The 27,338-nt window shown below is 52.0% G+C and overlaps 1 protein-coding gene across 8 annotated transcripts in view; it reads left to right on the top strand.

The window, feature by feature from the left end:
• The first annotated feature begins 2,754 nt into the window (after positions 1-2,754).
• Positions 2,755-27,338, top strand: part of UNC93A (unc-93 homolog A) — a 36,227-nt gene continuing 11,643 nt past the window's right edge. For 2 of the 8 annotated variants that reach the window (XM_043457354.1, XM_043457348.1), the window contains exons 1-8: positions 7,602-7,718; positions 7,804-8,015; positions 14,474-14,620; positions 14,725-14,912; positions 19,343-19,524; positions 20,521-20,750; positions 22,732-22,857; positions 24,770-24,984. In XM_043457354.1, the coding sequence (XP_043313289.1) occupies positions 14,599-14,620; positions 14,725-14,912; positions 19,343-19,524; positions 20,521-20,750; positions 22,732-22,857; positions 24,770-24,984 (963 nt within the window). In that variant the 5' untranslated portion in view covers positions 7,602-7,718; positions 7,804-8,015; positions 14,474-14,598. Of the gene's footprint in view, positions 2,841-7,601; positions 7,719-7,741; positions 8,016-14,473; positions 14,913-19,342; positions 19,525-20,520; positions 20,751-22,731; positions 22,858-24,769; positions 24,985-27,338 lie in introns of those variants that run through there. The other 6 variants (XM_043457353.1, XM_043457351.1, XM_043457350.1 and 3 more) reach the window with 6 other exon arrangements.

The raw sequence follows: 27,338 nt of genomic DNA, 5'->3' as shown, positions 1-27,338 counted from the left end.
ATAACCAGCTCTTAAGACACAGGGTTCTCAGCTCCTAGGAAATAAAGGAACTGCAGTGGAGCACCATGAAGGAAAGCTGTTGAGAACAGGTCTGACGCATCCATGCTGGGGAGTGGGGAGGGGGGAGGTGGAGACGAGAGGTGCCTGTCGCCCCCACCCCGTCCTCACTCGAGCCGTCCAGGTGAGGGGCGCTTCCCAAGCCACGGGTCAGACACGGTGAAGCGTCACACCGTTACTCAGCCGCACCCCAGAGTTTAAGAAGCAGGACATTCGGGATTCCTTGGAGAACCCTGACTTGGCCTGTGGCGCCCACGTCCAGACCCCTTTCCCAGGAAGAGCCCGGGTCCTAGGTGCAGAGCCACGTCCTAGCTCGGACGGCCACTGACACAGTGGGTGTGTCGCTGCCTCTCGGCCGCGGAAGACCAAGATCCCAGGAGATCTCAGGAGAGATCCCAGCCACGGAGGCTCTGCGTGCCCCCAGCTGGGGGTCCCTCTTTGGGGGCGCTGGACACTCGGCTCACCCGGAACATAGAGGCCAGGTTTGCGGGCGGCTCGCTGTTCACACAGAACTCTCCCCCATTGTGACTCACAATCTTGTCCGGTTCTCAGAGCTCATCATCAGCCTGCCCCTGCCTGGCCCGAGCAGGATTACCCTTCCCCAGCCCACTGCCATCCCTGGGTCCCTGGCACAGAGGACGGGAAGTGACCAGACTGCTCAAGATGAGCAGGTATGCGGTGACGCCCTAGAGACAGGCAGCTCTGTCTGGGGCAGAGAGAGGGATGTCCGGTCCAGCTCTCTGGGGCAGAGAGAAGGATATCGGTCCTGCTGGCCGGGCTCTCAGCCGCAGGATTCCTGGCTGGGAGGCAGCCCTGCTTCTCCTCTGTGTCCAGGCCCCCGCAGCCCATGCAGAGTGCAGCCCCGGGGAAGTTTGCTGGATGCGGGGAGGCTGTCTGCAACACTGTCTGCCAGCCTCTCCAGGGGCCCCGCCACATCACTTGCTTCTTTAGACAGGCCAGGCCTCAGGGAGCTGTCAGTCCGGTGGGCAGGCAGTGGGAGGATGGATGATCAGGGTGGGGCAGTGGGACCACTTCACCCCCGAAGGCCGGCCCATGCGTCGGTGGGGCGCAGGGAAGGTGGGGTTCATTGGGGAGCGCAGGAGTGGGTGAGCGGCCAGGCTGAGGGCTGATCATCCGTGCACGTGCCTTGTACACCACCAGCTGGGAAGAGGGGCTGGAGAGAAACCAAGGGGAAACGGTTCAACAACGAAAGGGAGAGACCTAAAAAATGCCGAAGCTTCCGTTTACTTTCTGGAGTTCTTCATAACAATATGTCTTCATGAAAAGTATATTTTCCTTTACAAATCTTTATTTTTTTCTTTATTTTTTTTATTGAAGGATGTTTTACAGAATTTCGCTGTTTTCTGTCAAACCTCAACATGAATGAGCCATGGGTACACATATATCCCCTCCCTTTTGCACCTCCCTCCCATCTCCCACCTCATCCCACCCCTCCAGGCTGATACAGAGCCCCAGTTAGAGTGTCCTGAGCCGTGCGGCAAATTCCTGTTAGCTGTCTATTTTACATATGTAAAATAAGTAAATAAGTAACATAAGTTTCCATGATACTCTTTCCATACATCTCACCCTCTCCTCCCCTCTCCCCATGTCCATAAGTCTGTTCTCTAATTTGTTTCTCCATTGTTGCCCTGTAAATAAATTCTTCAGTGCCATTTTTCTACATTCCGTATATGTGCGTTAGAATATGATGTTTATCGTTCTCTTTCTAACTCACTTCACCCCGTATAATATGTTCTAGGTTCATCCACCTCATCAGAACTGACTCAAATGATTTTTATGGTTTTTTGTTTTTGGATTTTTATGACTGACTAATATTCCATTGTATATATGTACCACAACTTCTTTATCCATTCATCTGTCGATGGACATCTAGGTTGCTTCCATATTCTAGCTATTGTAAATAGTGCTGCAACGAACAATTTCTTTAAAAATCTTTATTCTTTTAAAAATGAAATCCTCTTTCTAAAAATATGGAAACAATGTAAAAGGGCATCGATAGAGCACACATACTGCTTCCCCCAACAGGTTCTACTGTACAGAGAAGGGTTTCGTGTGTCTCCTTACAGACTCATTGCATGTGTGTGTGTGTGTGTGTGTGTGTGTGTATGAGTGTATATATATTCCTACATGTTGTTGTTCAGTCGCTAAGCCGTGTCTGACTCTTTGTGACCCCATGGACTGCAGAGTGCCAGGCTTTCCTGTCCTTCACCATCTCCTGGAGTTTGCTCACATTCATGTCCACCGAGTCAGTGATGCCATCCAACCATCTCATCCTCTGTCGTCCCCTTCTCCTCCTGCCTTCAATCTTTCCCAGCATCAGTCTTTTCCAATGAGTCAGTTCTTCTATTTCTACATACATACACACAAATGTGGATGACTTTTTTCATTACAATGATTTCCTACCATTTTTATTTAGAACCCACACAATCATTTCCAGTAGCGATCTTTACACAATGTTCTCATTTAATCACCCCCAGTCTCTGTAGTCTCTCTACATCTTGCCAGCAATTTATTTTTTCCAAAGAGTTCAGAAGTTCCCAGGTCAGCAGCTGCCAGGGGCTCTGCAATTTACAAACAGGTCCTGCCACTTGCTGGAGCGAAAACAAGTATTACGACACAATTGCCCACGGTACCATTGCAAAGAGCCATTTCCTTTGCAACCGAAAGCCAACCAGGGAAGCATCTCAGGGTTCTGACACACTCCAAGGTTAAGAAGCCATGTGCTACGATGGTGCCTGGAACTAAGGAGGCCACAGAACTAGGTAAAATCGATGGAGGGTGGCGTTATTTAGTTTGGGGACAAAATTCAAATTGTATGGATGTTTGCGTGTTGTGGGAGCAGAGGCACAAAGTTATCTTTGGATATTTACCCGCGTACTGTTACCCCGCCATGGCCTGGCCTGTATAGAAAACGTACCGTCAGCATCGTCACCCTTGCCCACATCTGGGCTTTGGGAGCCCGTGGGCGCTGGGCCCTCGCTGTCCAGCTGTGGCGTCCGGCTCCTCGGCGCTCCGCCTGCCTTGCCAGGGCAGCCTGCTCCCCTCCGTGGGGCTCACCAAGCCGGTCTGTGAACGGCAGACCCGGGGCTGTGGGTTTCCACCCAGAGAAACCTGTCTGGGTTTGCATCTGGGGAGCTGAGCGGCTGTATCAGGGGCCTGAGGTTACTCGGCCAGCTTCGTGGAGACGTTGGGGTGGGATCCCGGTAGGACACGTCCCCAGGCTGCCGGCCAGGTTCCCTGCTCTGTTTGGGGAATGACACGCACGTCTCCCCTGCCTTTGTCTGATTTCTCTCTTTGCCTAGTTGTCTATTTCCCGTTCCTCCTCTAGGACGGGGGCTCTCACCGCCCCGTCAGTGTGAGGCCCCCGCTCCTGGGGGGTACCTGGCGTGGGGTGGGCACCCAGCAGGCGCATGGAAGATTGTGAAAGTAGTTCTCTGCCTAAGGCAGCAGAGGGCATCCTGGGCAGGGAAAGAGGTTATGCCTTTGGGAAAGGAAAGGTGTGCATGCATGTGTGTGTGTGTGCGTGCACGTGTGTGTGTGCATGTGTGTGCATGTCTGTGTGAACATGAGTGTGTCCCACTCCAGCAGCCCCCATCACAGAGCCCCCTGTTGCACGGCTGTCGGGGTGAGTGTGAGGCACGTCAGAAGTGGTGGCCGTGCCCTGCCAGCCTCCTCCACTCTGGATGAACTCCAAGCCACAGTGTCTGGCTCCAGGGGAGACGTGAACTCTTCAGCTGGGACTTGAATCCACAGTCTTCTAACTAAAGTCATACACCTTGTTTCAGGACTTGAAGCTCAGGTTCTTTATGTCTCAGCACAGAAGGAATTCAGTGAGAGGCAAAGTGATACGTGAGAAGTAGATGTGTTAATGTAGGACACTGTGAGGGGTACAAGCAGGCAGGTAAGGGGGCTCTGGGGAAATAAGTGGGCTACACTTTTATAATCAAAGGGAACACGGGAGGGAAGGGAAAGACCGCCTTCTTCCTCTTCCTCTGTAAAGATGTTGCAGGACAATGGGGCGTGAGAGGATGCTCACACCCCAGGTCTTGGCTGAGCCCCGGGATGGGCTGCTGTGAGGGTCCTTGGCTGCCAGCCGGGAAGTATTCAAGAGCCGGCCACAGTCACAGGCAACCAGGCCGCCGAGGTAGGTGCTCAGTCCATAGACAGAGTGTGGTCCCTCTGACAAGGCAGGAGCGCCCGAGGAGTGGGGTGGTTCGAGTCTACGAGCTGGGCAATTTCATAGGGGAAGGGGCCCCCACCGCCCACTTTCTGACCTTTCATGATAAGCCTGGGAACTGGGATGCTGCCCGTGGCTGTGTCATTTAGCTGATGTGTGAGAACGCATAGTGAGGCTCAAGGACCACGGGAAGTTGAATCTTCTGCCATCTTGGGCCTAATCGGTTCCAACCCGTTCGCGTGGTGTCCTCGACGGCCGTGGGTCTTCTGAGGCCGTGCCCTGCCCCTCTTCCTCCTGCCTCCGTTCGGCGTGAGGGTGTGTGGCCTCTTCAGCGCTGCAGGCCAGGGCCTCGGCAGTTCCCCTGGAAGGTTCTGGCTGTGCAGTCACGCGGCCCAGATGGACCCGGTGGAAGTGGGTTCTGAGAACCCAGAGGGCAGAGAAAACCCGGAATCTCGCGAGAGCTGGGCGCTGATAACATCGCGGGTGCTGTGAGGGTGAAAGTGTGTGGACTGTTTCTCGTCTTTTTCTGGCCCTGTGTCAGCAGAGACCCTGAGGAGGGTCTCTGCTCTCTAAGTGATGGCGTGGCAGGGTGGGGCTGGACCCAGGAGAGCCCCCGCCAGCTTCAGTGTCATCGTCCCCGTGGCCCGGACCATCTCAACTCGGGGTCAGCAGATGAGCCAGCTGCTGGAAGGGTTTGGCTGCTTTGGAAGACGCGCTCTGAGGAGATGAAACCATTCCCCTCAGACCGGGGCTTGAACCCGGCCAAAACCCACGGTCTTCCAACCGAGAGCACACACCTGGTTTCAGGACTTGATGAAGCTCAGGTTCCTGGTGTCTCATCGCAGAAAGAATTCTGTGGGAGACGAAGTGGGAGGTAAGAAGTGGATTTATTCCGATTTATTCAGACCAGTGTGGGCTGGCACAGAGCGGAGAGCAGCCTCGAAATGAGGTGTGGTTGGCTTTTATGGCTGAGTAATTTCCTAGGCTGATGGGTGGGAGGATCATTCCAATTATTTTGGGGAAGGGGTGGAAACTTCTAAGCATTGGGCCACTGCTCATTTTTTGGTTTTGATGGTCTGCCTTGCAACTGTCATGGCACTTCTGAGGGTCATTTCGCTTGCTGAGGTGCTGAGAGAACCCCATGAACAGTAAGAAAAGTCAAAAAGATATGACACCGGAAGATGAGCCCCCGCAGATCAGCAGGTGTCCAGTATGCTGCTGGGGAAGAGCTGAGGGCAATTACTAATAACTCCAGAAAGAATGAATTGGCTGGGCCAATGGGGAAAAAACACTCCGTCGTGGATGTGTCTGGTGGTTAAAGTAAAATACAATGGTGTAAAGAACAATATTGCATGGTAACCTGGAACATTAGGTCCATGAATCGAGGTAAACCAGATGTGGTCAAGCAGAAGATGGCAAGACTGAACATCGACATCTTAGGAATCAGGGAACTGAAATGGACGGGAATGGATGAATTTAATTCAGATGACCATTATATCTACTACTGTGGGCAAAAATCCCTTAGAAGAAATGGAGTAATCATCATAGTCAACAAAAGAGTCCAAAATGCAGTTCTAGGGTGTAACTCAAAATGACAGAATGATCTCCGCTTGTTTCCAAGGCAAACCATTCAGTATCACAGTAATCCAAGTCTATGCCCCGACCAGCAATGTCAAAGAAGCTGAAGTTGAATGGTTCTATGGTGACCTACAAGACCTTCTAGAACTAACACCAAAAAAAAAAAAAAGTCCTTTTCATCATCAGGGACTGGAATGCAAAAGAAGAAAGTCAAGAGATTCCTGGAGTAACAGGGGAGTGTGGCCTTGGAGCACAATAAGCGTGATATTGATGATCAAGGTCTAGTCTAGGTTGACTTTGCCACCTTGGACCCATTTGAGTCTAATCAGTTCATGTTGTGTCCTCGGCCCCTGTCATTATTTCAAAGGTTGTGCCCCACCCGCTTCCCTCCTGTTTCAAAAACACTTTCTCAAGTTAGAGTTATGCTAACATAAATTGCTTTTCTTTTTTCTTAAAAACAAAGCACGAAGTACATTTATTTCCAAAGTGTAAGAATTTAACTTAGGCAATAATTCGTTTCAGGCCCTCATATACATTTTTAATTCTTTATGTAGATTAAAGTATAATTAACGAATAGGACAAATGCAAATTTATTTGGTGCTGTTTTTATTAACAAAGATGTCAGATTTAAATGTCAAGAAAGTTGATATAAGTTTTCTTACATAAGCAATTCCTTTAAAAGAGCAAATCATTGATTGGACTTCCCTTGAATTCAGAGCAATTTTTAGCTTCTTAGCAGGAAGTCTGCTGATTTAAAATGTGATTCTTGGACTTCCTGGGTGAGGCAATGGATAAGAATCTGCCTGCCAATGCAGGGGACACGGGTTCCATCCCTGATCCAGGAGTACCCCTCATGCCTCGGAGCAACTAAGCCCAAGAGCCGCAGCTCCTGAGGCTGGGTGCTGCAGCTAGGAGGCATGAGTGCCCCAGAGCCCGTGTTCCCGAGAAGAGAAGCCTCTGCAGCGAGACGCCCAGACACAGCTAGAGAGCAGCCCCCGCTCTCCACAACTAGAGAATGCAGCAGCGAGGACCCAGCAGGGCCAGAAATAAATGCACACAATTTAAACGTGGCTCTTCGGCTCTCAGCCCCTTGTTGCTTTTGGTGAACTTGAGCAGCAGGTATCCTGGGTGGCTCAGTGGTAAAGAACCTGCCTGCCAAGCAAGAGACACAGGAGACCGGGGTTCGATCCCCTGGAGTAGACAATGGCAACCCACTCCAGTATTCTTGCCTGGAGAATCCCATGGGCAGAGGACCCTAGGGGGCTGCAGTCCTTGGGGTCACACAGAGCCGGACGTGACAGAGCACGCCCACACTGGCAGGCAGACCGTGACACCTAGTGACTGGTAGAATCACACCAGTGTCAGCCGTTACCCAGTTCCCTAGAACATTCCGTCATTTTTATATCCAGCAAGTGATCACGAACATTTAAGCAACTCTGCAAAATCATCCTCTTTCTGCAAAGTGGCAATGCTCCGTTGCTCTCTGCAACCGCATGGACTGTAGCCCACCAGGCTCCTCTGCCCATGGGATTCTCCAGGCCAGAATTCTGGAGTGGGTTGCCATGCCTTCCTCCAGGAGATCTTCCTGACCCAGGGTTCGAACCTGCATCTCCGCACTGCCGGCAGATGCTTCACGCCCGAGCTACTGGGGAAGCTAATCAAGTGGTCTGGTATTGATGTTAACATTGAGGAGTGAAACGATAGCTGATATCTTCTGAGTCACTTATACCGCATCTCTTTTTAGCCACTTGAGGTTTGCCCTGGCTCGGGGTTCAGGTTCACGTTTCCGCCAACACATCACTGCTGCTGCTGAAAGGTCGAGGCAGTTTTCCTTTCGGTTCCTGGAAATTCCCCTGCCCTGCCCATCCCCACCACATGCCTGCAGGTAGGCGTGAGTTAGGGGGGACACACCTCTGAGCCCGGGTCCCTCTGATTGTGAGGAAAGTGTCACATTACTGCCCTCCTCACAGTAACAGTTTGGAACGTGGAGGACGTTTCTTCTGAGAAGTATTTTGGGAGAGTGAGGTCACCAAGATGGTGACACGGGCCCTTCCTGACTTCACTCCCCTCACAAGAAGGGCAACTGACCGCCTTGGAGAGTGGGACAGCAGTGAGCAAACCCTGGAAGTCTGGGCGGAGGCCACAGCGCCCTGACCCCAGGGACTGGGAGACTGCATGCCAGGTAAGAAAGTGGCCACAGGCTTAGGGCACTGCCCCTCCCCCCCGCCCCCGGCACCGCACCACGTGGAGGGGCCCCCTCGAGCCTCCAGACCCCTGAGTGGGACAAGAGCTGGGGTGGGGGCAGCCTCCGCCCACCCGCCCCGAGCACTGTGCGCCGCTTTGCTGGGTGTGGATTCGCCTGATTTAGATCCTCAGACTGGAGTTTTGCCGACCTAAGAGCTGTTTGCCCAGGTCCAGGCAGGAGCTGAGTCACGGCCCCGCCCGCTGGCAGGCAACCGGCCAGCCCCGTCCGACCAGGAGGCTGGCAAGGACTCCTGCAAGCTGTGCGCCCAGCTGCGCTCACGCTGGAGGCGGGCAGGCAGAGCGGGTCGCCCCCAGAGCAGAGCTGGGGGCCAGTGTGCCCGCTCTCTGCTGCCCACAGCCAGGGGACAAGCTCAGAGCCAAGGCTGACGGCAGCTCCTCGCATCTCCAGGCTGGAGAGCCAACTGGGAAGCTGCGGGTGGCCGGGAGCAGCCTCTCCCCTCCTGCCCGGGCAAGCGAGCCGGGGCACACCCCCAGCCCTGTCTGACCGGAGGACTGGCAAGGCCTCCTGGAAGTTGTGTGGCCCAGCAGGGCTTGAGCTGAGAGGTGGGTGGGGCCAATGGTTTGCCAGTGACTCTGTCTGATCAGAGAGCTTGGGGTGCACGTTGGCTTCAGTTAAGAAAGCCCCGAGCTTTCCTGGCCTTAGAGCTGCTTTTCCAGCTGAGCCAGGGCAGGGACTCAGAGGCCTGCTCATCGCTGAACACAGGCTTCAGCCTGAGCGACCAGAGACCCACCCAGAGCACCCGGGAGCCACAAAGCCCAGTCAACAGCCGCACGGGCAGGGGTCTTGGACCCAGAGCATAGCCTGTGGCTTCCCCTATCGGCAGACCAGAGAGGTCAGCGCACACTCAGACCTGACTTGGGTCCCCAGGCTCACAACGAGCATCATACTCAACGGTGAAAGGTTGAGAACTTCTCCTCTAAGATCAGGAACAAGGCAAGCCCACTCTTCCCATTCCTATTCAACATAGTGTTGGAAGTCCTAGCAGATCAATCAGGCAAGAAAAAGAAGCAAAGGGCTTCAGAATTGTAAAGGGGAAAGTAAAGCTGTCCTTATTTATATTTGATTTTATATAAAGAAAATTCTAAAGACTCAACCAAAAAAATCTGATTTCAGTAAAATTACAGGATACAAACAAATAACACAAAAATCAGTAGTGTTTCTACACACTGACAACAAATTTTCTGAAAAAGAAATAAATTGATCTCAGAATAGCATCAAAAACAAAATAACTGGAAAAAAATTTTACTAAGAAGGCAAAGGATCTCTAAGACTGTAAGACATAAACGAAAAAAATTAAAGACACCAATAAATGGAAAGTTATTCTGTGTTCAAGAATTAGAAAAATTAATTTTGTTAACATAGCAATATTATCAAAATCTACTTGTAGATTCAATGCAATCCCTATCAAGATTCCAATGACTTTTTTTTACAGAAGTAGAAAAAACACTTCTAAAATTTATGTAGAACCACAGAAGGCCCTGAATAGCCTAAGAAATCCTAAGAAGAACAAAGCAAGGGAAATCACATGTCCTGATTTCAAGCTATACTATAAAGCTATCGTCATCAAAATAGTGTGGAGACAACATAATAACAGACAATTAAACCAATAGAACAGACAGCCCAGAAATAAACCGAATCATATACGGTCAATATTTGACAAGGGAACCAAGAATACTCAATAGATGATGCCGGAATCATTAGATATTCACAGGTAAAAGAATGAAACAGGATCTATGTTTTACACCGTTCCCCAAAATTAACTCAAGATAGATTAAAAACTAACAGAAGTTCTGAAACTATAGAACTCCTAGAAGAAAACATGGGAAAATTCTCCCAGATGTGGATCTTGGCAATGATTTTTTTGGATATGCCAAGCAAGGCACAAGCACCAAAATAAAAATTAAGCGAGTGGGAGGACATTAATCAAAGAAGCTTCTGCACAGCGAAAGAAATCATCAACAAAGTGAAACGACAACCTACATGATTGGAAAAGCGTACTTGCAAGCCATATATCTGATAACAGGCTAATATTCAAACTAAAGAACCCATATAAACTCAACAGTGAAAAATAAAATAACTTAATTAAAAAATGGGCAAAGGACCTGAGCATTCCTCCAGAGAAGATACATGAACGGCCAGCAGGTACACGAAAAGTGTTCATCATTACTAGTTGTTAAGGAAATTCAAATTAAAGCCACTGAAATGTTGTTGCTGAACCTTGAAAGACTCAGGGATTCTTGCCCTCCGGAGGAGAAGAATGCAATCCAGGGCCAGAGATGAGGCTTGATCGCTCAGAGCTTTTGTGTAATAGAGTTTTATTAGAATATAAAAGAGATAGAGAAAGCTTCTGACATAGACATCAGAGGGGGGCAGAAAGAGTGCCCCCTCGCTAGTGTTAGCAATGGAGTTATATGCCTTTTAATTAGTTATTACAATGAATCAAAAGAATGTCTGGAGGTTGTAAAAATCTTACTAGACCCACTCCCATAATTTACATTTTAAGATAACAGGATTAGCCAGAAGGTTTTTTCCAGAAACTGTCCTCAAGCAAGATACATTATTGTTGTATAATCCTAAGGAATGTAGAGGAAAAAAAATGTTTGTCCTTTCTTCCTCCTTGAGAATTCCAGACCCCTCTCTCCTTGGGGACCCCTGGACTTCTTATCAACCTGCCTAGGAATTGACTTTCTCACCACAAAGCGATATCAGCTCACACCCGTTAGAACCGCCATCACCATAAAGAGAAGACGTGGCAAATACCGGCAAGAACAGGAGGCGGGAACCTCCATGCGCTGTTGGTTGGAAAGTGGTGCAGCCACCATGGAAAACGAGGTTTCTCAGAAAATCATGAACAGAGCTGCCATCTGGTCCTGCGATTCCACTGCTGGGTGTTTATGCAAAGAAAGTGAAAACACTGACTTAGAAAGACATCTGCACCCTCAGGTTCATAGCAGCGTTATTTGCAATGGCCAAGATGTGGAAACAATGTAAGTTTTTATCAACAGATAAATGAATGAAGTTGTGGTATATATACATATATATTTTTTTCATATATGTATATTCCATATATACATATACATATATGGAGAAGGGAATGGCAACCCACTCCAGTAGTCTTGCCTGGATAATTCCATGGACAGGAGCCTGGCGGGCTACAGTCCAAGGGGTCACAGTCGGACATGCTGAGTGACTACGCACACACAGTATACATATATATATATACATTTATATAATATATATACAATTAATATAATATCATACACAACAAGAAAGACAAGGAGATCCTATGATTTGTGATGACGTGGATGGACCTTGCCCTCAATTATTCTAAGTGAAGTCAGACAGAGAGAGGAAATACTGTATGAACTCACTTATATTGGGAATCTTTTTTAAAAAATTTAAAAACAAACTCATGAAAAAGAGATCAGACTTGTGGTTACCAGAGGCAGAGGGTGGAGGGGGGAAAGATTGGAGAAAGGTGGTCCAAAAGTGCAAACTTCCATTTGCAAGATAAGTAAGGACTAGTGACGTCACACACTACGTGGTGAGTCTAGTTTCACTGCTATTTGATACAAAGCAGTGTTATTAAGAGAATGAATCCTAGGAGTTCTCATCATGAGGAAACCTTTTTTTTCCTTTCTCTTTTCTTCTTATTGTATCCATATGAGAAGATGGGTGTCAGATGAACCTATTGTGACCACAATTTCACAACAGATGTAACTCAAACTGTACACCATAAGCTTATACAGTGATGTATGTCGATTATTTCCTGAAAAAACTGGAGGGGAAAAAAGAAACATTTTTGTCTTGCTAGAGAGCAAGGTTGATTGCAAACCGTCTGTTTCATTTTAAACATCCCTCTTAAGACAAAGGGGAAACACCAAGAGGGAGACTGAAAAAGCAAGCCTGGCAAAGCATGATGTCAGCGATTGATTCCTGATTAGAACAAGGACAGTTAGAGGGGCGGGGTGGAACAGACCAGAGACAGAGCCCCGACGCGCCTCCGCACAGACTCACAGCTCCTCGGGAGACCCGGGCTGACGGTGAAATGGCTGGGTCGGCAGCTACTGGGAGGTGCGCGTGGAGCCAGTTAGAAAGTCAGGAAGGTCGTTCTGGTGACTTTGAACAGCGAGTAGCAGAAGGAAACCCTCGGAGGGGCTTCTGATAGGAAAATGTAAGTCTTCCACGGGTAAAGACAGATCAGAATTGAAGTAAGCTAGAGTGTTGCTGAAGAATAAAAAGGATGTCAGATAACTGATGGTAAGATTGGTGTGAAAAGCCCATGTCATGCTAGATGTGACATTTTAAAAGATTGTTATTGGAGTATAGTCGCTTACAGGGTTATGCTAGTTTTTACTGTACAGTGAAGTGATTCGGCTATGTTGTCGTTTAGTTGCCAAGTCATGTCCGACTCTTTGCAACCTCATGGACTGCTGCGCGCCAGGCTTCCCTGTCCTTTGCTATGTTCCAAAGTTTGGTAAACTCACATTCACTGACAAGGTGATGCCATCCAGCCATCTCATCCTCTGTCAACCCCTTCTCCTCCTGCCTTCAATCTTTCCCAGCCTCAGGGTCTTTCCCAATGAGCCAGCTCTTCCCATCAGGTGGCCCAAGTATTGGAGCTTCAGCTTCAGCATCAGTCCTTCCACTGAATATTCAGAACGGATTTCCTTTAGGATAGACTGGTTTGATCCCCTTGCAGTCCCTTAGACTCTCAAGAGTCCTTGCCAGCATCACAGTTCAAAAGCATCAATTCTTTGGCGCTCAGACTTTTTTATGGTCCAAATCTCACATCCGTACATGACTACTGGAAAATCAGCCATTACATGTAGCCCCTCTTTGGGGAGTTTCCTTCCGATTTAGGTCACCGTAGAGCGTTGCGCAGAGGCCCCTGAGCTGTGCGGCAGGTTCTCATTAGCTGTCTATCTCACACACAGTGTCTCTAGCGTATACGTGTGGCATTTCTTGGCATATTGTCCCCTCTGTATCCTCACTGAAAGTTGGCATGTCATCTTAGCCGGTTAACATTCACTGGTGATCTGTGTCAAGGCTGCGCCAAGGGCTTTCCCAGTGATTAGCTTCTTGAACTTCTGCAGCTCCTTTTTCAAGAGGAAGCTGAGGTTTGAAGAGTCAGTGATCCATCTGAGATGGTCCGGCTAGGAAGTTACAGGATTAGGGTTAGATCCTCAGATCGCGTTCATTTCTGTGGTTACCATCCCTTTTCCTAGACCACGCTGCTCTCGTGTCTTTGTAAGTGTGATCATTTATGGTCAGTCAATCCCCAGAACTGTCATTTTCTGCAAAATGTTATTTCCATAGGAATAAGTTAAGCTGCAAGAAGAACTTTATCACGCTATTCATGTGGTATGGCTTGCTTCCCTGAACTGGGTCACCACCCTGGGTAACAATTACCTACACTGTAAGGTTCGCCTTATTAATCTGAACTAGATAAAAATAACTGGCTTCACAGAGCTTTCGAAACAGTCTTCAAACTCCAAGATTTACTAATAATTGAATAGAGTGACTCACAATTGGAAAGACAAGTGATTTTGCTTGCTTATTGGCTGTGAGATATGAGATAAGCTGTTTAAACTCTAGACTGACCCTGTCCCGTACGATCACACTGGTCATATGTAGCCATTTAAATTTCTATTTTAATCAATTAAAATGAAATGCAACTATGGGTTCACTTCCTCAGTTGCAATAATCATGTGGCTTCTGAGCATGTAAAACATGGCTAGTGCCACTGAGGAAGTGCATTCCAGAGGCTGAGAGTGGAGGAAGGAAATGAAAATACTAACTTAGAAAGAATCTGCACCCTTAGGTTCATAGCAGCATTATTTACAATAGCCAAGATGTGGAAACAACATAAGTTTTTATCAACAGATAAATGAATGAAGTTGTGGCATATATACATATATATTTTTTTCATATATGTATATTTCATATATATACATATATGGAGAGGGAAATTTTTCATCTTAATTGATTAAAATAGAAATTTAAATGGCTACTATATTGGACGGTGCAGAAAGTTCTCTTGGACAGCACTGCTCTAAATCTGAAATTCAAACCCCTCAAAGTCTTCTGATGCTGTTTCCTGTCTGGTAATGGGTCTAAGATCTAATGATAATTATCACCGCACTGTAAGTAAGACAGCGTGTAAAAGGCTTTGCAAACTATAAAGTGTTATATAAATTCTGTTACTTTATTGCAGTGTCATAAAATCATCTAGTCTTTGACATACTAATACTTTGGCCCTTGGGTCTTACAATCATGTCAGCTCTTTTTCAGAAGTTGAATTATGGATCTTGAAGCTGACATGTATGCTTTGTTCTTTAAGATATACACATATATCTAATTATGTAATGTAGGCAATTATACCATGTAATACGAACATCGTCACTTTCCCACATGGACCATATCTAATGGAAATGAACAGAAAAAAGTTCGGTCCACGAAAGCTGATGAGTCCTAAGTGTCGCCTGGTGAGAAAGGGATGACTACGGGTTGCAGAAAAGGTGAGTGAATAACAGGGTCAGGGTGCCTCGTGGCGTCGGTGGTTATCAAGCTCATTAACCCTCAGCAGCCCCGGTGACTAACGCACGTCTCACTTGGACTCCAGGACAGAATGTGACTTCTGGGTGCCGCTGCTCTCCCCGAGCCCGGCTGGTGTCTTTCAGGGAACCGCGGAGCCTCTCGGGCGTGAAGCTTCCGGCCGGCGCCATGGAAAGGAACCTGAAGAACGTCCTCCTGCTCTCCTTGGGGTTTCTGCTGCTCTTCACTGCCTACGGAGGGCTGCAGAGCCTGCAGGTAGGTGTGCGACGGCCGCGTGACCTCACCTCCGGGACGCCTCCGGGACACCAAGCTTACCCGAGCCGCAGACGGCGAGGAGCGTGGGGTCTGCCCAGGTCACCCTCCCCAGTCCTCTACACAGACGTGGCTCTACACGCAGCCCCCGCTCCCAGTTCAGCGGGATTGCGCAACTGCTGGTGTCTGACCCTTGGACGAGGAGAGCTGGACTTGGGTCAGTGGTTTGATAAGGTCCACCTTGCCTTTTGTGGGTGAGAGGAGACACACGACGAATCACTGTGAATCTGTGGTCGGGGCGGTAACGCGAATGCGTCAGAGGTCCGCGTGGACTCCTGCTTGCTCCTTGATCTGGGTAGTTCCACTTCATGTCTGACCTTTCACTATGGATGAAGCCTCGAGGAACCCCCAGGGCTGGGCAGGAAGGAGCCGGTCTTCAGGCCCCTGGTGCTGCCTTCACCAGCTCTGTGCCTTGGGCGCTGCCCCTCCATGAAGCATTTGTAAGGTTTCTGATGACACGTAGTGTGGTCCCGCAAGGTCTGTCGGTCAGGCTCCTACTGAGCGCACGGTATTGAACCAGAATAGCACACGGAAGGGGCTCAGAATCGGAGGGTCAAGACAGCGGTAGAGATTCGAACCTTCTGTTCTCATTGTTACAGTGCAAACTCTGGACTTGTGGTTGATGAGGAAGCTCAAATTCAGCCCTGAACCCCAAGTTCATGTTTTCCTCAATGAACCCCTATCTGGTCTCTTTTCTGATTAAGCTCTTGCAGAGAATGAAATTTCAGCCCAGGGGGATGCCCAGAGTCAAGTTGAAGGGGAAGCACAGTCCCTTTCTTGCCAGGATCACCCATGACTTTGTAGACACTGCTCAGCGCTCTGTGACGTAAAGTCCTAGCATGTGTGAAGCACCTGCGTTTTGGGGCTGCACTGAGCTCATGTTGAATGTGGTGAGTGGTGTCCAGAAGGAGAGCTGAGCGAAAGCGTGGACCCATCGGTGCCACCGTCCACACAGGAGGAAGTCGGCCAGGCCACTCTCCTTGGGCCCTGGCGTGGCTGGTGGGGTCAGAATTCTCAGGGAGCAGTTGTGATCTGACAGCAGATTGGCCCCTGGACCGAGAAGCCGGGCAGGGAGGGGGTCCCGCCTTAGGATCTGCCTGGACTCCCAGCTCTTGGGACTGTGGGCCTCCAGGATACACACGATCTGAGGGCCTCCCCAGGAGCCTGTCGGAGCGGCCTCTGTGTGGGGAGAGCGTGCAGTTGAGGGGAGGCCACGCCGGCCGCCACATCTTCCCCAGGGCACCCGCTGGGGCCTGCTGTCACTGGCGTGGCCTCCTCCTCCTCAGAAAACCAGCGATGCTGGGGAATGAGACCTCCAACCTGTCATGGGAGGAACCCACCTACCCCTCACCCCACTCTGTCCCTGCTAATTGGGCTATATCTCCTCGCCCACTGATCCAGAGCATGTTGTGTCTGAATGCTGGCAGCCGGAACTGGCTTCAGAAACAGCATGTAAGGACAGCACGGATGTGGCCTTCGGGGTGGCTGAATCCCACGTTGGAGGGATCTGCCTGCCCCCATCACTTCCTTCTGCTTTCATCTGCTTGGCGTCATTCTCGGGCCCCAGAGAGGTAGCAAAGGCAGCCATGAGCATGCCCAGTGTCCCAGCCCCGGTCTGGATGTGGTCGTGCACTTGCTGGGGACCCAGACACACGTCTACGCTGCCTCCCACATGAGCCGTCAGCCTCCTGTTTATCGTTCAGATCGCAGTGTGCCTGTCGCATTTCTTCTGCTCCTTCCCCGTGCCCGGGGTCTCACATCTGTGTGTGTGCACCTGGGGTCCTATGGGTCACACCGCACGGTGTGTGAATTCCACGAGGCCGGCCCCCCACCCACCAACGGCACCGCTGTATCCCTGCCTCAGACAGCGCTTGGCACACTTGATGGCCATTTGGTGAGTGAAGCCATTGATATGTGCTCATCTCCTGCTTAAGCCCCCCTGGGGCGCTCCACGGGCTTACAGATCTGCTCCAGGTCCCCAGGACGGGGTCCGGGTCTCCCGCAGGTCTAGTCGTCCAGCTGCATCTCCCTGGAAGAGAGCTTAGTGGCTCTGGCTGAAGCATCTGACTGTTCTGGGGGCTCCCCTCTCAGGATGGGGCCTCTGTAACCCACGCCCTAAACATCCCCCCCTCACCTACACCTCCTGACATTTCCCTGGTCCCCTCCACGTCCTGCAGGTCTCACGCCTTCCAGAGAGTCTTCTGACGCGAGAAGGCCCGGCCTTCGCGTCCTCCTAGGAGGTCGGCCCCCGAGTCTCCCCGGCAGGGCTCACTGTCCCCTGCGGTAGCCTGTTGGCGGCATCACTGACACCTGATATCCGTGCAGGTGTTGTCTTTTCCTTGAGCATCCCTGGGGCCTCACATCAGCCGCTGCTGGTCCACGCTTGTGACCGATTGACCTGCGGATCGAGTTGAGTGACCAGCCCGCTGTTGAGTACAGGTCACTCCCACGGGCTTTTTCTTGGGCAGGTGTTTTGCAAGTTGGTTCTCCTCACATTTGCAAAGACAGGCCTTTGAACACGGTCACTCGTGTAAGAAAGAGGTATTTGCTTTTGAAAGTCGTTTCCCGTGTTGGAGGTTGAGATCCACCTTCTTTCCCAGCGGTGGGCAGTGAAGCGCTATGGTCAGTAACAGACGTACCTGCTGGTTGGCTGTGGGGCTGTGGGGGGAGGACATCCTGGCGCAGAGCCCCGATGCCAGCCTCTCATTAGCACGTGAAGGGGAAAGCTCACGAGTCGGGAGGCGTCAGGCTCGAGCAAGGGGCCCTGGCCAAGCCCGTTCTCTTGCTCCATGCTCCAGGAGACTAGTTATGAGCAGAAATTTCCAGGTACCCCCCACTTCAGAGCAGACTATTCAACTTCTGACTTCCAACCAGATTTTAGAATTTTCATGGGTCCAGTCCTTGTTTTCAGTGCCAGTTAATCAGCCAACACGATTAAGTACCTATTTGGGGCAAGGCACTCGGGGAGATTCAGAAAAAGCACACCTCCCCAAACTCAAGACCCCTGGAGACCCTTGACCTGTGCTTGAAGAAAGGGCACCATCCGGACAGAGGAGGATGGTCAGAGGGCAGGGCGTTGGTGCGGAGGGAAAGAGCCAGTCCTGGAGTGAGAGCTCGGCCTGTGGGCCTGCCATCTGCAGGAGGCAGAGCGCCCGGCGGGTGGGTGGGGTCCCCGGCGGTCTGTCTCGCGGGGTGGGGGGGCACCTGGTAGGAAGGAAGGTGAACGGTGCCGGTGTTTACGTCAGGGTTTGGCGTCGTCTAGACTAGTTAGCCAGGTGTGCGACTTGACACAGTGCCCAGCTTTCCCGAGGGGGCAGGGCCACCATCCCAGCCGGAAGGAGAAGGAAGGCGGGAGCTCTCAGTTCAGTGTCTGCCTGCTGCCGACACTCAGGCCATGGTGGTTTCCTGAGTCTGGGGCTCTGGCTTCTGCAGGGGAGAGACCCTGTTGGGGTCATGTTTCTCCCCTGGTGTCTGGTCAGTGGCCTGGAGGCCAGCCAGCATCCCTCCACGAATGACCACAGGGTCGGGCTGATCAGGATGTGGAGGTGAAGGAAACAGGGTCGGGAGGACCCTCCAGAGGGAGGGTCTGGCTGCTGGGGGGAGCACTTGTTTTCTTTCCCTCTCCTCCCCTCCCTCCCTCCCCCTCCTCCCTCTCCCCATCCTCCCCCTCCTCTCTCCCCTCCTCCCATTCCCCATCCCTCCTCCCAATTCCCCTCCCCTTCCCCTCCCCTCCCCTTCCTCCCACTCTCCTCCCATTCCCCATCCTCTCTCTCCTCCCCACTCCCTCCTCCCCTCCTCCTCCTCCCCCCCTTTCCTTTTACATGTGAAACAAATGGAAGAAGCAATCAGGCTGGTTCTTCTGTCACAGCAAAAACCAAACATCACCCCTGGCATGGCCTTTGCCAAGCGGGTCTGGTACCTATCCGACCTTTTGGCCCCTTCACACTAAGCTACGCTAAGCACTCAAGTTAAAAAGGACAGCACTAGGAGAAGCGTCATCTGTGTTTGCACAGCTTCAGACCGGGGCTCCTTGCTCAGCCAGAATGCTCATCTCCCGAGGAGCCTGGGGACCCCAGGGCTCCCGGCTGCCTGGATGCCCTCTCCCCTCTCCCGACGGGGGCAGGGGCAGGTGCTGCAAAAGCCTGAGCCCCCCCACCCCCGGCCTCCCCGCGGTCTCTGAGCTGCCAGGGGCCCTGGGCTGCCCGTCCCTGGTCTCCAGAGTTGCTGACTCAGCTTGATCCGAGTCCACTGCCATCTCGTCTGCCCCGTCCCTCCCTCGGCTGGAGCAGAGGAGGCCTGCCGCTGGGCCTTGGGGGCGGGAGGCGGCAGGGAGCGCCTGGCCCCGGCCTCTGACGCCGTCCGTGTCCCCGCAGAGCAGCTTGTACAGCGAGGAGGGCCTGGGCGTGGCTGCGCTCAGCACGCTCTACGGCGGCATGCTGCTGTCCTCCATGTTCCTGCCGCCCGTCCTCATCGGGAAGCTCGGCTGCAAGTGGACCCTCGTGCTCGCCATGTGCTGCTACGTGGCCTTCTCTCTCGGCAACTTCTACGCCAGCTGGTACGCCCGCTCCCGGCAGCTGCCGCACCCTGCCCTGCACCCGGGGCAGGCCGTGACCGCGTCCCCTGCTTTCCCGCCAAGATGCCCCGACTCCCAACCTGACCTCTCCACAAGCCCCCAGCTTCCCTCCTGGGCCAGGGAGGGCACGTTCACGGACCCAGCAGCAAGGGGAGAAGCTGCCTAAGCTGTGGAGGGTGAATTTCAGGGAGACCGAGCAGAATGTGACCTGGGCCAAACCTCACACGCTCAGCCCATCACAAAGGGTGCATGTGGCAGGGCTGGAGCTGGTGTCCCGGGCTGCACCTGAGCTCCGCCTGCTCCGGGACGGACAGGGACCCTTGCTTCCAGGGGCACGCTGCTCAAGCGTCTCCTAGAGGGACACCCTTTGTCATCCAGGATGTACTGACGTGCTGCTGAGTCGTGTCCGACTCGTTGATACCCCATGGGCTGTAGCCCACCAGGCTCCTCCATCCAGGGGGTTCTCCAGACAAGAACACGGCCGTGGGTTGTCATTGCCTACTCCAGGGGGTCTTCCTGACCCAGGGATGGAACCCACGTCTCCTGCTCTGCAGGTGGGGTCTTTACCGCTGAGCCATCAGGGAAGCACGCTGCTATGGTAGCTTCACGTTATTCTTTCTCTTGTTACCAGACAGGATCCTCCTGACAGAGAGCGATAGATAGGGAGGTGGGTGGATACATAGATAATAAATCAGGTTTAATCTTCTGCCATTAGAAACATCTAGAGCCCTCCCAGTCTTACCTGTTGTCCCAGCTCACTGTAGCTGCATCCAAGCACAAAAACAGCACTGACACCAAATTTCACTCTTGCAAATGACCCTGAACCAGAAAAGTGTCTGATTTTCTCATTGATCTGAGTCTGAGGGTGACTCAGTCAAGCTGGCCAACCCAACAACACAGTGACCTTCCCTGGGCCAGGCCGGGAGCTAGGGAGGGAGGAAGGGGCCAAGGCAGCCCACGTCCACTTTTGTCTCTCAGGTACACTTTGATCCCCACCTCCATCCTGGTGGGACTCGGGGCCGCCGCGCTGTGGTCTGCACAGGGCACCTACCTCACCATCGTGGGGAACATGCAGGCGCGGAAGACAGGACAAGTCGGCAAAGACGTGGTCAACCAGTACTTCGGCATCTTCTTTCTCATATTCCAGTCGTCTGGCGTGTGGGGCAACCTGATCTCGTCTCTCGTGTTCGGCCAGACGCCCACTCAAGGTAACAGGAAGTGGGGGCCACCCAGGGTCCCTGGTCCCTCCCCTCATGTCCTCATTCAGGACATGAGCAGGTGGTCACGGGGGCCCCCAGACCTGGTTCTCAGACTGCATGGACCCCAGCTCCTCCCTGGACAGTCTGGGCGGGTCTGAAGGCCCATCTGGTCCCTGGGTGCCTTGGCCGCCAGTCCTTAGGGAAAGGTGTCCTGGGGAAACTGAGGGCCACTACCTGTGGAACGTGAGTTCATGGAGTCCTTCAGTTCAGTTCAGTTCAGTTCAGTTCAGTGGCTCAGTCATGTCCGACTCTTTGCAACCCCATGGACTGCAGCATGCCAGGCCTCCCTGTCCATTGCCAACTCCCAGAGCTTACTCAAACTCATGTCCTTTGAGTCGGTGATGCCATCCAACCATCTCATCCTCTGTCATCCCCTTCTCCTGCCTTCAGTCTTTCCCAGCATCAGGGTCTTTTCAAATGAGTCATTTCTTCAAAACAGGTGGCCAACATATTGGAGTTTCAGCTTCAGCATAGTCCTTCCAATGAATATTCAGGACTGATTTCCTCTAGGATGGACTAGTTGGATCTCCTTGCAGTCCAAGGGACTCTCAAGAGTCTTCTCCAACACCACAGTTCAAAAGCATCAATTCTTCAGCACTCAGCTTTCTTTACAGTCCAACTCTCACATCCATACACATCCATGGAGTCCTTACTATCCTTCTAGACTAAGAATGGTTTCCAGGAATTTATTTTCCCACTGAATCAACCCACTCACCAGTATTTTAAATATTACACAAAAGACCACTATCCCCAACAGATCTGAACATTTGATGACCAGGGTCTTAACTTTTTTCTCTGCCCAGCCTCACTCACAGAGGGTTACAGAGTGTGTGTCTGTTTTATGCCTGCACACTTTGCTGTCTGAAGACTTCAACCAAGGGCAGAGGAAATGCATGTCTTCAGTTCTCACAGGACGCTTTATTAATGGGGAAGAAGTGCTAACTCTCCTGTTATCAGGAATATTTCTCTCTGCCTTGGTCCTCTGTATTGCTCACCCACTTAAGTCCCAGCTTTCAGAAATAAGAATCTTTCCTCCCTTTTTGCTCACATGGTGTCATCCTTGCTGAGTACGTCTGCAGAGGGAAATCGCAGGGTTGATAGACACCAATCATTACTTGGTATTGTCCAAACCATCAGCAACCAACCAACCGAAGCCGGGGTGAAAGTCCAGGCTCTGACATCACTGGTGTGGAGGCGTGAACAGGTTCACTTTTAAAGGCATGCAGACAAGTAAGCTTAACCTCTCCCTGGTCACTGGACACAGAGTTTGAGGGCTGGAAGGCACGTTGGGAGCCTTGCAAGGCGTCTCCACCTTCCTGTGCCCCCAGCCTCCACGCCGCCACCTTGTCCGTGGGCTGGACACCTCCCCAGTCACAGGGGTGCTGCGGCATCTCGTGCACTGAGCTCACTATTATGGGAACTCTGGAACACTGAGGACGCTTGTCTGTGACATGTGTCCCCTTTCTTCAGAGATTCGATGTGGGTCTACTGAGAGTCACTGATCGCTCACATGTCTCTCTTTTAATGGCTAAGAAAGCAACATTCAGAGTGAATATGAATGAACCCGCCCATGGTGACGGGTCTCTTTACAGATGAGTCTGAGAACCCAGTGGGCCTGACACCCAGTCTAACGTACCCTATTTATCATTCTGAAAAGTGGAAAATTTTCAATGAAGTTAGCAACGCAATATAACCATAAGCGAGCATTTATTCCACATGAGTCCGGAGTGTCTTAAAATCAAGCATATAGACATTTCCTAGGAGAGACGTGGCTGAGACACTGGGCGGAGCAGCCCCCGTGGTTGGCTCTGACCCGTGGTGGGTCTCACGCTCCGCATGGCCACACTCCTCTCCCCAGTGCCTCCTTCCGCGTGTCCCGTCTCCTGTTACGAGTACCCCGCGTCCTCAGCCTGCCTCTCTGCTTCCCCAGGGACCGTCCCGGAGGAGCAGCTGCAGACCTGTGGGGCCAGCGACTGCCTGATGGCCGCGGCGTCCACCAACAGCACGAGGCGGCCCTCCCAGGACCTCATCTACACGCTCATGGGCATCTACACGGGTACGTGCCGGCCCCAGGAACCCGGGCAAAGCAAGACGAATGCCTTCCCGGGCCAAAAGGACCGCCTTCCCAGGGCACGGATGATCTGAGCTTATCTGCACACGCCCCTCAGAATGCGTTCAGCTGCAGGTGCCCGGGGCTTTTCCCACATGAGACCCGGGGCAGCAGCCTCTGCTGTCGGAGGTCTCGTGTGATGATGGAACCAGCCCCGCGTCTGCACCGTCCAGGCCCACTGTCATCACATGTGCTTATTGAAATTCTAATTAACGAAAGTCAGATGACTCTTCCAAGGTCACAGCGGGCACGGTTCAAGTGCTCAGTGGCCACTCGGGGCTGTGGCCGTCCTGTTGGTGGCACCGAGGTGGCCCACGGCCTTGGTGCATCGGATACTTGTAGGGCTTCCCTGGTGGCTCAGACAGCAGTGAATCCGCCTGCAATGTGGGAGGCCCAGGCTCAATCCCTGGGCCAGGAAGATCCCCTGGAGGAGGGCATGGCAACCCACTCCAGGGTTCTTGCCTGGAGAATGCCATGGACAGAGGAGCCTGGTGGGCTACAGTCCATGGGGTCGCACAGAGTCAGACACGACTGAGTGAATGTCACACTTCACGTTTCAACTACATCTGGTTGGATTTGGAAGTCCCAAATCTCGCGCTTATCACCTTTTTCTGAAGCATATACTTGAATGACTTCTGAGAGGCTGGGGCTGGGCGGGCGTCTCCCACTGCCCACACTTGGGTATCTGTGAAGCCTCGTGGCTCCCACTGCTGGTCACAGGACAGCAGATGGTGCTGAAGACTGGAAGTTTGTGAAGAGATGGCTGCCCAAGGGGAGTGAGTCCCTGTGATGGCTCTTATCCTTGTTGTTCAGCCGCTCAGTTGTGTCCGACCCCTTGCGACCCCACAGGCTGCAGCACGCCAGGCTTCCCTGTCCTTCTTCATCTCCTGGAGTTTACTCAAACTCATGTCCATTGAGTCGGTGATGCCATCCAACCATCTCATCCTCTGTCGTCCCCTTCTTCTCCTGCCTTCAGTCTTTCCCAGCATCAAGGCCTTTTCCAATGAGCCAGTTCTTTGCATCAGGTGGCCAAAGTATTGGAGCTTCAGCTTCAGCATCAGTCCTTCCAATGAGTATTCAGGGCTGATTTCCTTTATGATTTCCTTGATCTCTTATCCTTAAGATGCTTATTTGAATGAAAAATTTCTAAATGACTCCACTACTTTGGGCATAGCTTTAGATTAGGTTTTTGTTTTTTTGGTGTCCATTTGAAGAAAATTTAAGGATATTCTTTATCATTCTTGAATTCTGGAATCTGTGAAGGCCTTGGATTGTATCCTTAATGACCAGGAGTCTGATAAGAGTCAGATTTTATGGGGCTGAGTGCAGACACCACTGGGAATCAAAGGTCGGGAGGCCGTGGGCACAGTCGGCTTATCTCCATGGAGAGATCTGCTACCACCAACACTCTGGTCTGTTTCAAAGTCACTTCCACATCAGAGGTGCCGAGGGGGCCCTTTACGCTGGCAAACCAGGGTGAGCACTAGAGGTGGGGCCCAGAAACCAGGCAGATGAGGTCCTGGCTGTTGGTGACCTTAGAGGCCAGATGTGCATTCAACTAATCAAAATTTGAGAGGACGAGTGTTTTGAACAAAGTTGTCAGTTGACAAGTAGCTACATCTCCTTGGGAAATTGGGTTCTAGGGCAGCTCTGATGGGGAGGTGGTACCCAAGCCGGGTATTGAAGGATGCGTAGGAGTTTACCAGCAGAGAAGGAGAGATGAGTGGGCCCTGAAGGCAGAGAAGCCCCAGAGGCAGCCAGCGGGGCTGGAGGCCAGAAGGCGAGGCGGGGAACCCGTGTGCGTGTGCGGGGCCCCTGCAGCCCCGCACGGCAGCCTGTCCCCTCCCTGTCCTTTCAGGGTGCGGCTTCCTGGCAGTCCTGCTCACAGCCGTGTTTCTGGAACCCGTAAAAGATGCTGGGCCGGAAGGTGACAGCGAGAAGCGGGCGACCCCTTTCTGGTCCACTTTGCTGTCGACATTTAAGCTGCTCCGAGACAAGCGCCTGCGTCTCCTGATCCTGCTGCCGATGCTCAGCGGGTTCGAGCAAGCCTTCCTGTCGGGCGACTACACGCGGGTAAGAGAGGGGCTGGCTGGCGGGCGGCTCGGGGCTCCCCGGGGCTGCACTCCGCCCTTCCGGCCTCAGGGGAGCTGCCCGTGGGTCTGGACGTGAGCTCATCTGGCCTGGGACCTTCCCGGGGACACCTCTCGCTTGAGACGTGTCTCCAGGTAAAGGACCAAAGCTGCTCGGGAGTCATCGCAGGGACTCTGTTTGCCTGCATCTCACCCGGTGTCCTTGTCTTAGAGAATAGAGAAAGCACTGAAATCTACAAATAACACTGAAATTGCTTATCACCTAGCTTTTAAAGATTTTTTATTCTACATTAAAGTCCAGTTGATTTACAGTGTTGTGTTACCCTTAGGTGTACAGCGGGGTGGTTCAGTTATACATCTGTATGTATACATTCTCTCTCAAATTCTTTCCCCATTTAGGTTATTACAGAATATTGAGCAGAGTGCCCTGTGTTACATAGTAGATCCCTGTTGGTTATCCACTTTAAATATAGCAGAGTGTACATGTTCACCCCAAACTCCCTAACTGTCCCTTCCCTCCATTCTTCCCCTGCTCGTTACCATGTTAGTTCTCTAAGCCTCTGAGTTTGTTTCTGTTTTGTAAATGAGTTCATTTGCATCATTTATCATATGATATTTGTCTTTCTCTGGCCAACTTTACATAGTATGATAATCTCTGGTCACATCCATGTTGCCACAAATGACATCATTTCATCCTTCTTATGGTTGAGTAGTATTCCATTGTACGTATGCACCACATCTTTATCCATCCATCTGTGGATGGACATCTAGGTTGCCTCCATGTCTTGGCTACTGTAGACAGTGCTGCGTGTATCCTCTGAGGCCATGTTCTTCTCTGAATATTTGCCCAGGAGTGGGATTGCAGGGTCATAAGGTAGCTCTATTTTTAGTTTCTTAAGAAGTCTCCACACTGTTCTGCACGGGAGCTGTACTAATTTATACTCCCTCTTACAGTGTAGAAGGATTCCCTTCTCTCCACACTCTCTCCAGCACTTATCGTTTCTAGACTTTTTGATGACGGCCATTCTGACTGGCGTGAGGGGTACCTCGCGGTAGTTTTGATTTGTGTTTCTCTAGTAATTAGCGATGTGGAGCATCTTTTCATGTGCCTCTTGCTCCTCTGCATGTCCTCTCTGGAGAAAAGCCTATTTGGGCCCTTACCTAGTTCTTGAATAATGAGTTACAGTCTAGAAACGGAGGTGGCTCAGCGCAGTTGATGCCCTTTCCCTGGCTGTCCACTGGCCCCCTGCACTGTCTGCCCACTCTGTGCCTTCTTCAGGGGTCCTTCTTCAGGCGTGGCTGGAGAGGAGCCCGTGTCTGGCTGGCCACTTTATCGAGGGTCTCTCCCCAAGCCCGTCTCCGGAGCCCCTGCCCAGGTGGGGTTCTGTCCTGCAGAGCCCTGTGGGATGCCGTGGAAGGGACGTCACAGACAGGGATGGCAGAGAGAAGGTTTCTACCCAGAAAGTGTGGGAGAGCAGCTGGGTGTTGGAGGGGCTGGAGACAGCCAGGGCCAAGGCTGGACCCTCCGAGCTGTGTCGAGAGGCCAGCCCCCGAGGACCAGCACTCTTCCTCCAGGGAACTTCCACTGCAGCCCCCCGACGGCTCCTTCCCAGGAGGGGCTGCGGACTGGCAGGAAAAAAGGCAGGGCACGGATCTGAGTTCCAGACAAACCGCAAACTCCCCGGGTATACGGCCCTGCATGCTCGGGCGCCCGGGGCTGCCCGTGGCCCATGCTCTGAGGACTGCCCCGTTGGAGTCCTGGAGTTTCCAAGAACAGCGGGGATGACACACAGTCCCTGGGTCTGGACGCAGCCACTCCCCTCGGACTTGTCAGGGACCGCCTCCCGTGAGCTCAGGCAGGGCCTGCACCATCCGGGAGCCAGGGGCCTCCTGATGTGTCTGTCCTGATTGTGTGAGCGTGAGAGCCGCAGCCCTTGAGCCCTGGTCCCCCGGGGCCCCTCCGCCCCCCACCTCCCGGGTCTGGGGCAGGAGGTCTTTCTGTTCTTCTCATCTCTATGGAGATTCCCTCCCTGTTCCTTCCATCTTCTTTTTTATTAAGACCTTATTTTTTAGAGCAGTTTTAGGTTCACAGTAAAACTGAGCAGAAATTAGAGATTTCCCGTACCGCCCCACCCCGACCCCACCGGGCCACGGCCTCCCCCACTGTCTACAGTCCATTTGTCAGCCTGTCACTACTGGCGCACCCACACGGACACATTCTCATCACCCCGCGTCCTGCGTCTCCCCGGGGGCTCGCTCTTGGTGTGTGTGTTCTCGGGGTTTGGACGCAGGCGTGATGACATGAATGCACCATGACGGTATAATTCAGGCCAGCTT

Source organism: Cervus canadensis, chromosome 33, assembly GCF_019320065.1.
Source record: "Cervus canadensis isolate Bull #8, Minnesota chromosome 33, ASM1932006v1, whole genome shotgun sequence".
Lineage (NCBI taxonomy): Eukaryota > Metazoa > Chordata > Mammalia > Artiodactyla > Cervidae > Cervus > Cervus canadensis.
The sequence above is the reverse complement of the archived record's forward strand: the minus strand, read 5'-3'. Positions and strand labels throughout refer to the sequence as shown.